Source organism: Poecilia reticulata, linkage group LG9, assembly GCF_000633615.1.
Source record: "Poecilia reticulata strain Guanapo linkage group LG9, Guppy_female_1.0+MT, whole genome shotgun sequence".
In the NCBI taxonomy this organism is placed as follows: Eukaryota; Metazoa; Chordata; class Actinopteri; order Cyprinodontiformes; family Poeciliidae; genus Poecilia; species Poecilia reticulata.
Genome location: NC_024339.1, coordinates 21434459 through 21449775, shown reverse-complemented (window position 1 = coordinate 21449775; position 15317 = coordinate 21434459). Strand labels below are relative to the sequence as shown.

The 15317-nt window shown below is 37.3% G+C and overlaps 3 protein-coding genes across 4 annotated transcripts; 2 read left to right on the top strand and 1 right to left on the bottom strand.

Moving 5' to 3' along the window:
* The first annotated feature begins 3015 nt into the window (after nucleotides 1-3015).
* On the top strand, nucleotides 3016-4739 carry mtrfr (mitochondrial translation release factor in rescue). The gene is made up of 2 exons (XM_017306618.1): nucleotides 3016-3414; nucleotides 4083-4739. Exons 1-2 carry the CDS (start codon nucleotides 3136-3138, stop codon nucleotides 4311-4313), a joined length of 510 nt encoding a protein of 169 aa, XP_017162107.1. The 5' UTR covers nucleotides 3016-3135; the 3' UTR covers nucleotides 4314-4739.
* A 368-nt stretch (nucleotides 4740-5107) lies between these two features.
* On the top strand, nucleotides 5108-8564 carry kmt5ab (lysine methyltransferase 5Ab). The gene is made up of 8 exons (XM_008418579.2): nucleotides 5108-5412; nucleotides 5649-5752; nucleotides 6696-6843; nucleotides 7336-7531; nucleotides 7617-7704; nucleotides 7808-7867; nucleotides 8002-8192; nucleotides 8274-8564. Exons 1-8 carry the CDS (start codon nucleotides 5403-5405, stop codon nucleotides 8482-8484), a joined length of 1008 nt encoding a protein of 335 aa, XP_008416801.1. The 5' UTR covers nucleotides 5108-5402; the 3' UTR covers nucleotides 8485-8564.
* A 934-nt stretch (nucleotides 8565-9498) lies between these two features.
* On the bottom strand, nucleotides 9499-15240 carry rilpl2 (Rab interacting lysosomal protein-like 2). 2 transcript variants are annotated; one of them, XM_008418576.2, is made up of 4 exons: nucleotides 14495-15240; nucleotides 14264-14418; nucleotides 11183-11293; nucleotides 9499-9977 (listed from the first exon to the last, which is right to left on the bottom strand). In XM_008418576.2, the coding sequence occupies exons 1-4, from the start codon at nucleotides 14792-14794 to the stop codon at nucleotides 9956-9958; spliced, it is 588 nt and encodes a 195-aa protein (XP_008416798.1). In that variant the 5' UTR covers nucleotides 14795-15240; the 3' UTR covers nucleotides 9499-9955. The 2 variants fall into 2 exon arrangements, with proteins under 2 accessions (XP_008416798.1, XP_008416799.1); XM_008418577.2 differs by having other exon boundaries at nucleotides 14264-14415.
* Nucleotides 15241-15317: the final 77 nt, after the last annotated feature.

Here is a 15317-nt window from a genome sequence, read left to right as displayed (position 1 = left end):
AACAGCGTAGCAACAAAAATTCTTATTGATAAAAACATATAATGTTTCTCCCGCTCTTTTGAAATACCACTTATTTTACACTAACCAGAATTGTGCAGTTGGTGAATTTTGCAGAAAAGTTTTTTTTTTTTTTTGTCATAGCAAGTACACTAAACACATTCAACACAAAAGTAAAAATCTGGATACTTCGCGGCAGTGCGTTACCAAAACCCCCCCCGCCTATCTCTTAAAACCAAATTAATAGCAAGTAGTTTATAAAACAAAAGCTCTTTCGAAATAACGCTTACCTGATTAGATATACAAGACATTTACCGTTGGCAAATTTCGCAAAAGTGAAAATCTGAAGTTTACTTCGTGGCACTTGGTTACCAGTAAACACACCCATCTCTTAGCAACAGATTAGCAACAAAAATTGTTATTGTTCAAAAAACATAGGATTTCTTCTGCTCTCTCTCAGACGTTTACTTTACGGAACTTTGTGGAACTTGGTTACCAGTAAACATACTCATCTCTTAGCAACAGATTGGAACAAAAATTGTTATTGTTCAAAAAACATAGGATTTCTTCTGCTCTCTCTCAAATGTTTACTTTGTGGAACTTGGTTACCAGAAAACGCGATCATCTCTTAGCAACAGATTAACAGCGTAACAACACAAATTCTTATTGATAAAAAAATATGTTTCTTCCGCTCTTTTGAAATACCACTTATTTTACACTAAAGAATTGTGCAGTTGGTCAATTTTGCAGAAAAGTTTTTTTTTTGTCATAGTGGCAAATACACTAAACACACATTCAACACAAAAGTAAAAATTTCGATTTATACTTCGTGGACCAGAAAAAACCCTGTTTATCTCTTAAAACTAAATTAATAACAAGTAGTTTATAAAACAAAAGCTCTTTCGAAATAACGCTTACCTGATTAGATACAAGACATTTACCGTTGGCAAATTTCGCAAAAGTGAAAATCTGAAGTWCACTTYGTGGCACTTGGTTACCAGTAAACACACTCATCTCTTAGCAACAAAAATWGTTATTGTTMAAAARACATAGGATTTCTTCTACTCTCTTGAAATACCACTTTTTGACTCTCCGGAAGGCTGAGTTATAGTCGCGGTTGTAACAGTTCGCGTTTTTGAGCCAAGACAGCGGTATGGCGTTTATAGTTAAGGTTTATATTGGAGCCGCCTGGGAGAACCCGGCGCGCGTGATCCGCACGGAGTTGCAAAGATCCAGAGACGCACGAGGCGCTGCGACACGCTGAGCATGCGGCGGCGTCAGCTTGTGCCGCTGCGTGTCCGCTTCAACGCGCACAATGAACCGAGCTCCGTGCTCATGATAAATTAAAACAAATTAAATAATTTCCATTGGCATTATTTATCACTTCTCTTTTTATTTCTCTTTCTTTCTACAAAAAACTGTATTATAAAAGCTTTCTGGTTGGTGCTTTGGTCTCAGCTAAACCTTTTTTTGAAGGAAAATTTTATTTACAAAGACTTCAAAATTCATTTTATTTGTCGTTTTTGTTTATTTATTTTGAATATTTGAAATGCCTTCCAGTTGCAGTGTTAAATGTTCATTTTAATTACAAATTTACTGATCTTTCAGATTGTGTTCTTGCATTATAATTTTGCCATTACTAAATTATTTAACATTACTAAAAAATGGTCTAAAAGCAACAATATTTTTTATCAAAAATCAAGATTTGTTATTGTGACAGGTCTACACACATATGATTTATAGTGTAGTTAGTTTATTGCCATGGATAGCATAGTTACTTTGAAAGAGTAATTTGATCACTCAATGAAAAATTCATCCATCAGCTAAAATTTGCATCTGTTTTCCCTCCATCGTTTACGTTTGTGTCGCTGGTGTTACATATGAAACCTATTTCCCCAAGGAAAAAGAAGAAAGCAACAATATGTGTTTTCTAAAAATAATCACAAATAMGTAACTTGGATACGTAATTTTAATCTGATTATTGGATTGTAAATAGTAACAAGTTAGATTACTCGTTACAAGGGGTCAGATTAGTAACACGTTGATGACACCATTGTTTGACATTTTTGCTCAAGATATTTACGGATCTTTCAAGTTTCCGATATGTGTCCCCCCCCCCCACCAATGATAAACTTGTTCCTACGCCCTTGCCTCCACCAGAGGCTTGGTGTACCTTTGTTGTTCCAAGGACCGCTTTCCTCAGGACAGAGATGTCAGAGGTTGTTACTTGAATCTGCAGAAACCACTCTCCCAGTATAGAGGTCACAGATCAAAGTCCTCCAATGACCACTGCCACGACTGAGGCTTTCCCTTTCTTTCAATACCATATAGTTTATTCTTCTTTCAGCCCTTGGTTTTTTTCAAGCTTTTTATTGTCTCTTTTGTTGAGGTCTGTATTCCATAGAATCACAATATCTATCATTAATCCCCTCTTTTACATTTTCTCTATCACCACAATGTCCAGTTGGACAGTAATCTCTGGTTTATAATCTGGATCTAAAAATCTAGCAGGATCTTATCTCTGTCACCGTCAGCCACTCTTGATGGAGTCTCCCATTTTGACTGTGGAACTTCAGGACCTTATTTGGTACATGTGTTCCTCTGCACTATTCCAGGCATTTGGTTTTGGCCTTCCATGATGGCCAGGGGTGTCCAATTTGTCCTCAAAGGCCAGTGTCCTGCATCTGGGTTTTCCTAGGACAGTTTCTAAACACTTCCCATGCGGACCAAAATGGCCAAAGTCAAAGTACTGCATTATTTTAGAAACAGAAATGTATTGGAATGTGGACTTGACTTTGAATATATTTATATATATTTCTACATAAACTACATTAAAAATTAATTGGAGGGAGATTTGATATATATTCGTGCGGTGCCATGTAAATAAACTGAGCTCAAGTTTTTGTTAAGTTCAATTTTTTATGTTGCAATTTTGATTCGTTCCACACGGTGGTGCTATTGAGTCAGCAAAACCTTCATTGTCGCCTCGAAGAAAAAAGCAAGCCTGCTGATTGGACGCCTATTAAAGTAAACAAAGCGGAAGGTTGAGCTTCACAGTGAGGTTTTGAGGCTGTCCCCTCTTCGGTCTGGAAACTGGAAAGTTTTAGTTTTACTGTTGATTGTGTAAATTGCAATGCGATGTCATCCATTCTCCCGTTCACCAGCAGCTTACTGGGAGCATCCAGGCGGCTCATGTGGAGAAGTGCTCCCGGTCTCCCTCCGCTGCTCAGACTGACCCCGCCTGCACCCTCATGGGTTGTGGCTTTTGGTAAGAAGGACCTGCCTGATCTCCCAGTCCTGTTGGAGGAAGAGCTGGAAGAGCAGTTCGTGAGGGGATCCGGGCCAGGAGGACAAGCTACTAACAAAACCAGCAACTGTGTAGTGCTCAAACACATCCCCACCGGGATTGTAGTAAAGGTAGCTCTCCTATTTGTCCAATTTTTAAGGCTTAGCTGTTATGCTTTCTGGCTGTCAGGGTTTACTTTAGCTGTCAATTAAATCCGCACTACAATTGTTGTGATAAACAGTGGATAATAGATTTCTGATTTTAATATACGAGATTACGCATAAAACGTCTCTCTAAAAACTAGCATTTATTATAATTCCCATTTACAGTAAGTAAATGTACCCTTGCCTCGGATTATAGTGCCTAAGAAACTTAGGATCACATCTATTTAGCACAGTTGATATTACATACAATCTTTTATGAATCCACTTGGATTAGGTTAAATTAATTAATAATTAATAGAATCAATACATATATATCTAAGCTTTCAAACAGGTCCTACACCTTAAAATGCTAGACTTGTATTGTGAGGAAGCTCCTTAATATTACTTTCTTTTTTTTAAGGCAGTAAGTGTGAGCAGTGATACATGTTTTTATGTTTTAGAGCAGAAGTTTCTAGTGGCGATTGGTCAGATTATACTACAACAGGCATTTAATAACAAAAAGTACATTATATGTGAAATATCTAGAATATATTGCTGGAAAACACATGCTCTTTAATACTTTAATTTGCTTGGAACTAGAGTTGGGAATTGTGTTTTATAACTTCTGTTTCTCTCTCATTCATCCCCTCCTGTAGTGTCATCAGACCAGATCTGTGGATATAAACCGAATGCGTGCCCGGGATATAATGAGGGAGAAACTTGATGTGGCGTATAAGGGTGAACTCAGTGAGTTGGTGGTGAAGAAGAAAGAATCTGTGTTGAGGAAACAAGAAAAACGGAAGAGAGTGAATGAGAATTTGGAGAAGAAAAAACTGTTTAAAGAATCCTTGGCCGTAGACAATAAACCTGGAGATGACACCGCTTAAAATGTTTGTGTGGATAATCCATTGTAGGGGTGCACCGATTTATTGGCCAGCTGATTTATTGACCCCGAGCTTCTTAATTTTAGGAAATCTGTGATCGGCTGATACTTGTATTTGAAGTCTGTCTTATCCACTGATCTTATTTGCCTCAGCAAATGTCTAAAAATCAACTACTGTCGTCTGTTGCTCTCTAATATAAGAGAGGGTTGACTGATAGATTAGCCCACCAGGTCATGTCTGCATGTTTGCAGTTAACAATAGTCACCCCACTGTTGCCACCTGAGCTACTTTTTTGCTATATTTAGCGACATCAGCCAGATGAAGCATTTTAAAGATCAGTAATCTGCGATCAGCCAGAAAACTCCAATCGGTGGACCCCTAGTCCATTGTAATCTTGAAATAAACAGTTTATTCCTTCTGAAAATTGTATTACAAATGCTGTTATTTTTATTATCTTAGTTCCTCAGTTATTGAAATAATGATTAGATTTTTTTTATCTATCACTAGTACTACTACTCCCATCTACTTCCACTAGGTGTCAGTAAAACTCTATTCCCCAAAAATTCCATAAGAAATGTTAAGATTTCAGATTATCAACATTCTATCACCACAAAATGTTTATAAATCAATATAAACATTGGTTTATATTGTGTGATTTTTTTTCTTTTATGGGAATTGTTTTGATTGTTTACATTTGTGGGCAAGAAAAAAGACAATTATTTTTGGTATTTTTATATTTTTTCTTTGTATGTATTTATTTGACTTTTCATTCCTTTTTGAAACAACATTTTTATATCAGTAACATACAATACAGCTTTGTGAATTGTAAAAACATACACGTTTATATGTTGTAGAATAGACGTAGCAGAAGTTGCAACCAATGGGGAAGCTGCTCTGAAGCACGCGCTCTGCCTCTTTGATTAAATTACCCAATGGGAATCGTAAACGGATTTTTAAATCCTCAATGCCGACTGTGTAACGTTACGGCGCTGTGGTTTGACATTTCTTCGCCGTTAAAGTTAAATTAAACTCAGAAGAACTCGGCGACACGGAGGATAACATTATTTTTGGACGATATTCTAGGAACTGAGGATGGCAAAAGGTTAACTTTATCATTAGTTGTTATTTGTGCAATGCAGCTGTGAAATTTTCTAGAAAGCGGATAAGAAGGCTATAAATACTACCCTGTGTAGGTTATAGCAAATTATTTACTAAAACGAGAAACCACAATTTAACGCAGTTTTGTAAGAATTTACGGTAAAATTTACGACTGTTCTATATAGTTTTTCGAGAATTAAACTTGAATAGCTATTTTTGGATATTCTTATGTTTATAAAGGGAAGAAAAATGGACTAAAAACGGCCAAAAAAACAGGTGAGACTGCTGAACAAACAACTACGTCACAAGCGGAGACAAAAGAAAACAAGCCACAAATCAACAAGGTATGTTTCCTGCTCGTTATGCTTTTTACACCCCTCCGTTTGTCAACTCGTATAGCAAGCAAATTAAACTTCAAAAGGCCGTCAAAATGCTCATATTCCTCGTACTGGCATAAACAATATAAAATTTACGTTTACACAAATAAAGTGTGTATGTAATCAGCAAGGTTCATACTCTGATTAAATCCCCGATTCAATTTCACAAAGACAGTAGCACATAAGTTACTATGGCAACTTATCCTGTGCAGCTAGCTTGCTCCAGACCAGGCTAACACAACGTCACTTTGTTTTTCAGGCAGGTAACTTTTATGTTTCTGAAGACTGCTGTTGTCCTAAGTTGACAGAAAGGCCTTTAATGTGTTCTAATCAAGTAGCATAGGGTATGGAAACCCAATTGCATTTCCAGACCTTGTTTCAAAACAGAAAGTTTTTTCCAAACCTGAACAACCAGTTTATTTTCTAATTTGTGGATTAATGTAAGTTGAATGCAAATTTCGGTCTATGACAAAGAGCCCCCCATTGAGCTTAGAAATGTGTTTTTGATATACTGAGAAAGGGTGGTCATAAATAAGATAAAGGGTTGAGTTTTATGGGGACTGTTAGTTTTTAATGTGTTTTCACATACATTTAAGGCAGGAATGATGTACAGAGACATTTAATAAAAATGACTTGTGTCAAATACTGTAACATGGATGTTCAAATGGGACTCTGTCCTTTTTCCATCCATTCAATAGGAATTATATAAAATACACCCATTTTGTAAATCGGATTGTTTAATTTGGTTGCAGAAGTCTTTAATTCTAGCAGCCTTCTTTTAACCCAGCCAGCTACAAGGTTTTTTTTATCTGCCTTTCAAAGTATAATATTGCATTTTCTTTGCCCTATTAGGTCTTTATGTTTTTGGGCTTTTTTTTCTGATTAATGTCAAGAAAATTCACTTTTATAGGAATTTGTCGGTAAAGCACAGTCAGGTCTCCAGAGTCTGCGCAGTCCAGGTAAACCCAGGTCGCCGCTGAGCGACAGCTCCAGCATGCTCATCCTGGAGGGGAATGATTCTGATGCCACTGATTCTGGTCTGTCAAAGCTGAAGCAAGGTGAGTTTCCCAGAGACAAATCAGAAATATTACCACTTTCAAAAAGACAAACTTATTTATAACTCTTGACCTTTTTTGCATTCTTTTTCTTTTTACAACAAAAGTATTTTTACATCAAAAATTGTGCATTCATGTTTTTTTTTTTTTCCAGTTTATTCTACGAATGAAAATTTGAAATGTTTGGTGTGTATTTGTATTCAGTCTATTCAGCGATATCCCCAAAAGAATTGCGGTCATCATTGGTTGAAAAATGTTTTAGAAAGTATTTACTCAGGGTGGCTGTACATGACACCAAAAAAACGAACAAAAAAAAACTTTTAACCCAAATATAGTTTTTGTTCCACTTGCATTTGTTCATCTCATAAAGTTAAAATAAAATACATTAAAGTTTGATTAATGTGATCAAATCTAAGAAACATCAAAAGAACTATGAACACTTTTACAATGTTCTCTAAAGCAGCATCTCTGATCCTTCTTCCCTTCTCACATCAGTCACAACCGATGAAGCAAAATCTAAGAGCTGTCGCTCCAAAGAGCAGAAACCGGACGGGCCGTGTCAAAGTGAGACAAAAAAGCAAATCTCTGGCAAACTAAAGCAAAAAGAGCCCAGTGCGGAAGGAGATGGTAGCCCTGCAGTGCCATCAGCCACGCCTCGGAGTAAAGCCAGCCGCAAGCTCGGAGCAAAAAAGTGAGTTCATCGTGTCCGCATTACTCGCCAAGATGCCGATGCACTTTCACAGCTGGCTGAGCAATCACAATGTCTTTCTCTGCAGGATGGAGAACAAAGTTCTTCAAAACAGAAAAGTCACAGATTATTTTCCCATCAGGAAAAGTAACAGGAAAACTAAAACGGAGATAAAGGTTTGTATGTGGGGGGGAAAAAAGGGTTGCTTTTATTAAGTGATGGTGAGAAACTGTCACTTTGAAATTTGTCGTTTGAGTAAAACTTTGATCTGATTGTCAGAGTGAAGAACACAGACACATTGATGATCTGTTAAAGAACAGCATCGAAGATGGACTGGAGGTAACGTGGCCCTTATATTTTTTTCACCAAATACTACATTCAGATGTGTGTTTGGAAAAAACATTATTACAATTCGTACAACGGTTTAACATTTCGCCAGACCAAATAAATGCAAGAGATTTGAATGTCATCAGGTCAAACACATAGAAGGAAAAGGAAGGGGAGTCTTTGCTGTGAAAAGTTTCAAAAAGGGAGATTTTGTTGTCGAGTACCATGGTGACCTGCTGGACCTGGCTGAGGCCAAAAAGAGAGAGGCCCAGTATTCTGAGGACCCTAAAACGGGCTGTTACATGTATTACTTCCAGTATCAAGCTAAAACCTACTGGTAGGTTGAAGTAACACCAATATAACTAGAAGACTTGCAGCCTATTGAAGCTTAAAACGTTTTGCTTTCTTTGCTTTACAGCATAGATGCTACCAAAGAAACGGACCGTCTTGGACGGCTGTTGAACCACAGTAAAAGTGGGAACTGCCAGACGAGGCTCCATCCCATCGATGGGACACCTCATCTGATCTTTGTGGCGTCCAGGGACATCAAGGCAGAGGAGGAACTGCTCTATGACTACGGGGATCGGAGCAAAGAGTCCATCTCTGCACACCCCTGGCTTAAATACTGAAAGTTTTATTATGCTGAACACGAGTCGTTCTCAGTCTTTATAAAAGTGAGCTGTACATAAAACGACACTCTTTGAAAATATGCCTGAAGCGAAGCTGTGAGTTTCAATACTTGAAGTGTTTTGTTTTGTGTTTTGTTTTTTTGCAAAATGTGCTTTTATTCTTTTAGTTTCTTTTCTAAATGAATTGAATGCTATTTTGACTACAGTACAATACAGCCTGAGTTTGATATGAGGAAAAAACAGTTTTCATTCCAGCTGTAGCCGAATGAATGCTGGTTATGGAGTGAATGACCTAAAGATCATTTATGATGATCTTCAGGGTGTCGTGCAAATTCTCTGCTGTCTTTATTTTCTTGATTGCTCTGTGGTTTCTCATGATGTTTGCTGTTTAGATATTCAGGTTCTGTACAGTTAAGACAAAAAAATATTTATACCCCTGGCAGATTTAGCTTCAGTGTAATTTGGTTTTAACTAACGTGTTGGTGCGTTAGGGTGATGGCAAAGAGGCCGTCCAATCTCAAAGACTTGAAATAAGATACCAGTGGAAACATGAAATAAGCTGCTCAGCAGCTGGAAGTTTGATTGCTGTCAAGCTGATAAACTATTTCCACTGATTATTGGTAAAGCTAAACATTTTTTACATTACATCCTTTCAAATGAAATTGTGAATAACATTTTTTTAGAATAAACTTTTGTATTTTGACAGCTGCATGTCTTGTTTTTTCCCCCCCCCAGAAACAAACTTGTTGGTTAGATGAAAAAAGAAATTACTTTTGTCAGATATATGAATATCATAATCCTGGATATGAGCAACAGACCTCAGGGGTCTTTAAATAGCTGCATTTATATTGAGATTGATTGAATTGTACACGGGTGACTATTTAGTATTTTAACGGTACTATGGAGTATCAAAAGTAAAGAGATCATGGTACAAAAGCATGACCCATTCTGCAGATTTTATTTGTAAAAACAGAAAATCATGTGTCCTGTGTAAAAGAAAGAAATGACACAGGCTGTCAACAATCAGCATCCCTGTTTTTATTGCCACTTTGCATATCACACATTATGTCTGAGTGGTATTTTTTCCTAATTTCTTCACAACCGGCAACATTTACAACACTTCAATAGCAAATGGCCCCAAAAATCCAGCATAAAAAATAAAATCTGCATTGTTTTGTTGATACGATTGACTGGATGGGACCATATTTGATCCATTTGTTTACTTCATAATTTAAGACAAAACTTAAATGAGCACATTTTTAAAAATGCTTGAACAGGGAACAGTTACCTAAACATATTTATAGTTCAGCTTTTCCAGTATTGTAATACTTAAAATCATATTAGGTTAAAAATGATACAAAATATTGTTAGACTGACATGTGAAAACAACAATAATTACAAAAGTGGTTAAAAATTGTGCAGATAAATCCCATTTGCCTCCAAGACAGTGAGATCGTCTGAAGGATTCCTCTCATTTTCTCCTGAATGAAAACCTTAAAAACAGAAAGAGTCCAGAGTCAGTTTAGTTTATCATGTGTGACCAGTCATGGTTCCTGTACCATCAGGGAAAGTAAGTTTTTTCTTCTTGTCTGAAAAAGCATAAACAACATTTTCATTTCCAGAATTTTTTTCTCCATACGATTGTTTAAAAAATATAAATCCTCCTGTGCTTACATCAATCCATCATCCTTCCATCCATTCATCAGTCAACAATCTGTGATATATGCTTATATTCTTTTCCCCATCTGTAGCCATCACTTTTTGGCCTCTAGTATTTTGGATAAAGCTGTTTGTGTCCAGCGTGTGAGCATCCGCTGCTGTGAGACTCTGACTAGCCGGCTAAATGTTACATTGGCATGAAAAATAAGTTCATAACACTTAGCCAACAGTGACTTTCCTCCAATCAGTCCTTTGCAATATAAACATTGAACACACTAATATTATGATGACAAAATATTTGTGACATGTTGTGCAAACCCTATCAAATATCTAAATTGTATTTGGAAAGTAGGACGGACTCTATCTGCCCTTAATATTCACACAGGATCTACGATGTTAGAGATGCTAGAGCTCATACAGAGCAGTGAATGGTAAAGAAAGAAAATGTATCTAAGCGATGTGGGTTAATCATAATTGATATTATTGCAATTTTAATTAAAAATATCACAATTTAATATTTCCTGTTATTGTATTGTAGAAAAGCCTGCAGTAAGGTCTGGGAAGGACATACATTTATATTAAAGGCGATCCTAGAAACAGAAATCCAGGATTTTCATTTGGGAAAACTATGGAACGTTGACAGGAGAAATGATTAGCAGTCCCGTCACTGGAAAAGTGGGTTAATGGCTAACAGGCGCTCCAGTCCAAGTCAGAGTAGCTTGTAATTACCGACAACAGTTTAGAAGACACATTTTCCAGCCTCACTCACTCCTCACACACAAACATTCTCTGCATCAGCATGACTTCACCGGGTCACAAGTACAGCATTAGAGCACAGGAGAACGGCTGTAAGGATAATCTGCCTGTTATCTTCACCTCAGCATCATGTGACTGAGGAAAAGAACAACGTTGAATTCCTTGCATTTTACCTGTGATAGTAAAACTTGTTTATGACATTCAAAATAAGTTTATATTAGTTAATTTATTATTATTATTATTATTATTATTATTATTTAGATCTAAACATTTTGTAACTTACAGTTTTCCTATAGTTGTCTTTTCATTTACTGTGGATGAACTATCCTCTGTGGCTGGCGGCGTACCCAGATCCACGTCGACCATGGTGGGTTCGGACTGAGGTAGAATCCCACTGCAGAAGAATTGGCAGGTTTATGGTTGCTTGGAAAGATGGTGCAGCAATTTAGAATTAAAAATAGTTTTCAAAGTTGAGGAACTTGAAACATTTCACACTATTCAGCAGAATTCAGTTTTTTTTTCTCTTTTTTTCTCTCACTTAAATAAAAAGGTAACAGCAGATATTTGTATTATGGTCAGACTTTAATGGGAAAACCTGCAAAAATGACAACATTTAGACAAACCTCAACCCTTTTTTTCCCCCTAAATTGCTATTTACTTTTTGCATACTTGTCCAGAATCACTAAATGAAGTTCAAAACTTTTCTGGAAAAATGATAGGAACCCTCTAAATTAGCGGTTCTCAACGTGGGCGGAGGACGGCAGGGGGCGCTGGCGGACATTTTTACAAAAGGGGGGCGCTGGGATGCCTTTGGGGGGCGTTTTGTCGAAGGTAAACTTTACACCTTAAATGCACAACAATGCCAGTTTAGACTTTGAGCAACTTGGTAAAACTGTATTGTGTAACATTAAACCATGCTTGGCTGCAACTGTATCGATGGCAGCTCTTCTTCTTCTATTCAGTGTTTGTTAGCTTCTGTTAGCTTCTTGGTGCAGCTCCGTTCTCCTGCTACTGGTAGCTAAAATCACGATACCATCACCACTGTGTATCCGTCTGAAAAATGAACCCATTTAAATAAAGAAATCAAGAAATCCCTCCATGGGTGATACCACGATAGAGAGCGTTCATTTTATAGCGTTAACACGGTGCTGTAAGTGGTTCAGTATGAAACTGGGGTGATAGAACATCACAGCACTTTTAAATTTCAATAATCAGAATGCGATAAGATAAAACTAGCAACAGGACAGAAACTAAAGTGGACATAGAAATAAACCAAGAGAGGATAATACTAATCAAATGAAACTAAATGGAAATGAATGAAGAACAAAATGCAAGAATAAACTAAGAAACAAGTAAATACAGAGGAATAAACTGGTATGGCAAGACCTTTCGAGCAATAATTAATACAGAGGACTGTATGGCAAGAATAAACAGACACTATTTCCAGATAAAAGGTAAAATAATACTGTTGAAATGTCATGGGTTTAAGACCACATCTAGTACTGAGAATAAATATATCGTACAGACCATAACAGTAAATAACTGATCACGTATTTATGTTTTTAGTTAGATTTGATATATTTATTCAATATTATTTTTCATGTCAGTGTTAATGTCATGAGGCTGATGACTCCATGACACTTTCAATTTGACTTAATAGGATTTGATTAAGAACCAGATTTGTTCTTAGTAATTTCTGTCCAGTAAAACTATTAAYCTAWAATCAATAGACAGGTCTATATAAAGATATAATCCATGTTTCTGTCTCATATTTGTATGGCATTGAAAGGATCTGGAACTTTTGTTTTTCCACTGAAAGCTCTGGTTTGCACAATAAATGCCATGTGGGTGAAGTTTTATGGATGATACTCTGATGTCCCATTCTCCTGAAGGCAGCACAGAGCTGCACCACCAGAAACTGACAAACACTGAAGAGAAGAGTTATGATTAATGTAGTTACAGTTCTGTCCATGTTTTAATGTTGCAGAGCTCAGTCATTTTGCAAATAGTTCAAAGTTTAAACTGGCATGTTGTTCATCTTTTATCTGCTCATTTTCTGCGAGATTTAACAACTAGAAAATGGCACAAAATAAGAATATTTTTTCCACTCTGATTGGCTGCTGTTAGGCCTACCAATTTTAACTTGAATGTTCATTGCATTTTTCGTAGATGCCTGTGAAAATAATTTCCCATGACTTTTTTGTTCTCTGGGAAATTATTTTTGATGATAAATACAGAAACAAGCATAAAAATCAAACCATCTGCAATAGTGATAGTAATATTAATGATAAAATGATGGTCAGTGCAAAGTAGCCTGCAAATACTTTGGTGGGGGGCGGTGAGGGACCTGGATAAAGGCTAGCGGAGCGCTGCCCCAAAAAAGGTTGAGAAACACTGCTCTAAATAGTAAAAGTGTTGGAAATTACAACTACAAGCTTGGCAGTTTTCCATCTAAAAGTTAAGAACGATTCTTAGTCATAAGTCTAAAAAAAAGTGTTCATTTTAGAAGTAAGTGTGAGAACTACATTAGAAAGTAAAGTTGGAAAGCAAAGAGACATGTCTGTTAAGTTGCTGACTGCTAGCTCTTCCTGTGCAGATAGTCTGACTATTATATAAGATTATATAAGTTTTTTAAATAGGAAAAAGGAATATTGCTCCTCTGTATAGCAAGTACTTTGAAAATATATTAAAAGCACGTGTAAAATTTGGACCTAAGGTAACACTTTATTGGGACAACAATATCTTTAAATAACAAACAAATGTGATAATATAATATATCTCTTTCAGACAAGTTTCTCTTTAAATCTCCAGAATGTCCCAGCCTCTCTTTATGTTTGTAAAGCTGCTGCCATAGAGGACAGAAAGAGTTGCCACAAATGGTCAAATATATGTATACATGCATATCTATATACATATGAAAGTCTATCAAATATTGCATTGCATGAGATGTTTTGCAACATTCTACAAATTACACTGTTTCAGTATAATGAGCAGCTCTTTCATTACAGTGTAATAGCTGTAGTAATACATAATTTATAAATGTTAGCAATTTTGAGCATAATTTGTAGCTTCTTTTTTTGTTGTTGTTGCTTGAATTAAAACATTTTCCTCGTTTTTTAGGTGCATTTTGTGTAAATACACTTAAAAAAAGAGTCATTTCTTTTCAAGGTGATCAAACAATGAGAGTCTCATCCCAGTTTTTACAGGGGGTTTGTTTGTTTTACAGCACATTACCCTGGAGGGGGGTTGATGCTCTGTGTGGGATTGCATGCAAAATAAACTCTTTCTGGGGCTTCTAATGCAAATAAACAATAACTGATTAACATTATCGTGCATAAGTGGTGAAACAGCCTGTGTGGGGGACCTCTTATACAGCTGAAGCTCCTCTTGGGCCACCATGAGCTGAGCCTTCAGCTGGTTCCTCTCCTGCAGAACCTCCTTCAGCTCCTGCATTGTGAAGCGCGGTCTGTTGGGGTCATTCAGGTCCACCACCAGTTGATTAGCTGCCACAGTTTGCTGCTGGGACAAGGAAGACGTTGTTAAACCTCTCCGCGTTTCCCCCTGACAAGAGCTTGAGCCGGAGGATGAAGCTCACCCCGCTCTGTCCGGAGGAGGAAGAGCCCTCCCTGATGATCCTGTCCAGCTCTGCCTTCAGGTTGTCCCGCTCCATTTTCAGCTCCTCCACTGACAGATTGTACTTGTTCACCAGAGTTTCAAACATTTCCAGGACTCGGACTATCCTGAACTGCAAATCCGACACTTCTTCACCGGTGCTGCTTATTTTTAACAAATCTCGGCCGATCACGTAGGAAATGTCATACACATCTTCGACAGTGAGCTCAAAAGCGTCCTTCTCGAAGGCCAGAGCAGGCGACGATTCTTCTCCAAACTCCATCGCGACACGGCTGGACTCCTTAAGATTATGGAATAAAGTCACTTTTGAAACAACAGACCACCTAAAAAGTTCCAATCACAGCGATTGCTCTCTTGTTTTAGACTTTAATTTTCTAAACGAAGGTAAACTTCCAGCGGAGCAGTACTTCCCCCATCACTCATCCTCCAATGGCGTGGCAGGAGAGGAGGGCAAAGTATCCTAGCGACAGGTGAGCTCAAAAGATCGTCTACGGTTAGGACAGCTCACTTGGAGACGATCAAAGCGTAAAGGGAGGTCGTTGATTTGAAGGAAAACTAGGAAGCTCGTCCTGATCATCTGTTCGTGACACCCAGAACTGTCAGGATCAAGTGATAAATCACGTGATTAAATGTTTACCACTTTTATTGCCTTCTTCATTTGTCAGGGTGAAAAGATCCAGTCAGGAATTTCAAGAACAGATAATTGCTTCTCCACCCTAAACACTGTTAGTCTGTGAAATGTACAAAACATCGAGGGCGCCATGATCCTGTACTACTTTTCAGAA

Bases quoted from the DNA above. Each gene is read 5' to 3' on its own strand.
- mtrfr (XM_017306618.1), top strand. From the start codon at position 3,136: ATGTCATCCATTCTCCCGTTCACCAGCAGCTTACTGGGAGCATCCAGG. The intron at 3,415-4,082 runs GTAGCTCTCCTA...CCCCTCCTGTAG, and splicing joins CCACCGGGATTGTAGTAAAG to TGTCATCAGACCAGATCTGT.
- kmt5ab (XM_008418579.2), top strand. The intron at 7,868-8,001 runs GTAACGTGGCCC...GAATGTCATCAG, and splicing joins GCATCGAAGATGGACTGGAG to GTCAAACACATAGAAGGAAA. The intron at 8,193-8,273 runs GTAGGTTGAAGT...TTTGCTTTACAG, and splicing joins TATCAAGCTAAAACCTACTG to CATAGATGCTACCAAAGAAA.
- rilpl2 (XM_008418576.2), bottom strand. From the start codon at position 14,794: ATGGAGTTTGGAGAAGAATCGTCGCCTGCTCTGGCCTTCGAGAAGGAC. The intron at 11,294-14,263 runs GTCCCCCACACA...ATTCTTCTGCAG, and splicing joins GAGCTTCAGCTGTATAAGAG to TGGGATTCTACCTCAGTCCG. The intron at 9,978-11,182 runs GTAAGTTACAAA...TCTGTTTTTAAG, and splicing joins AAGACAACTATAGGAAAACT to GTTTTCATTCAGGAGAAAAT.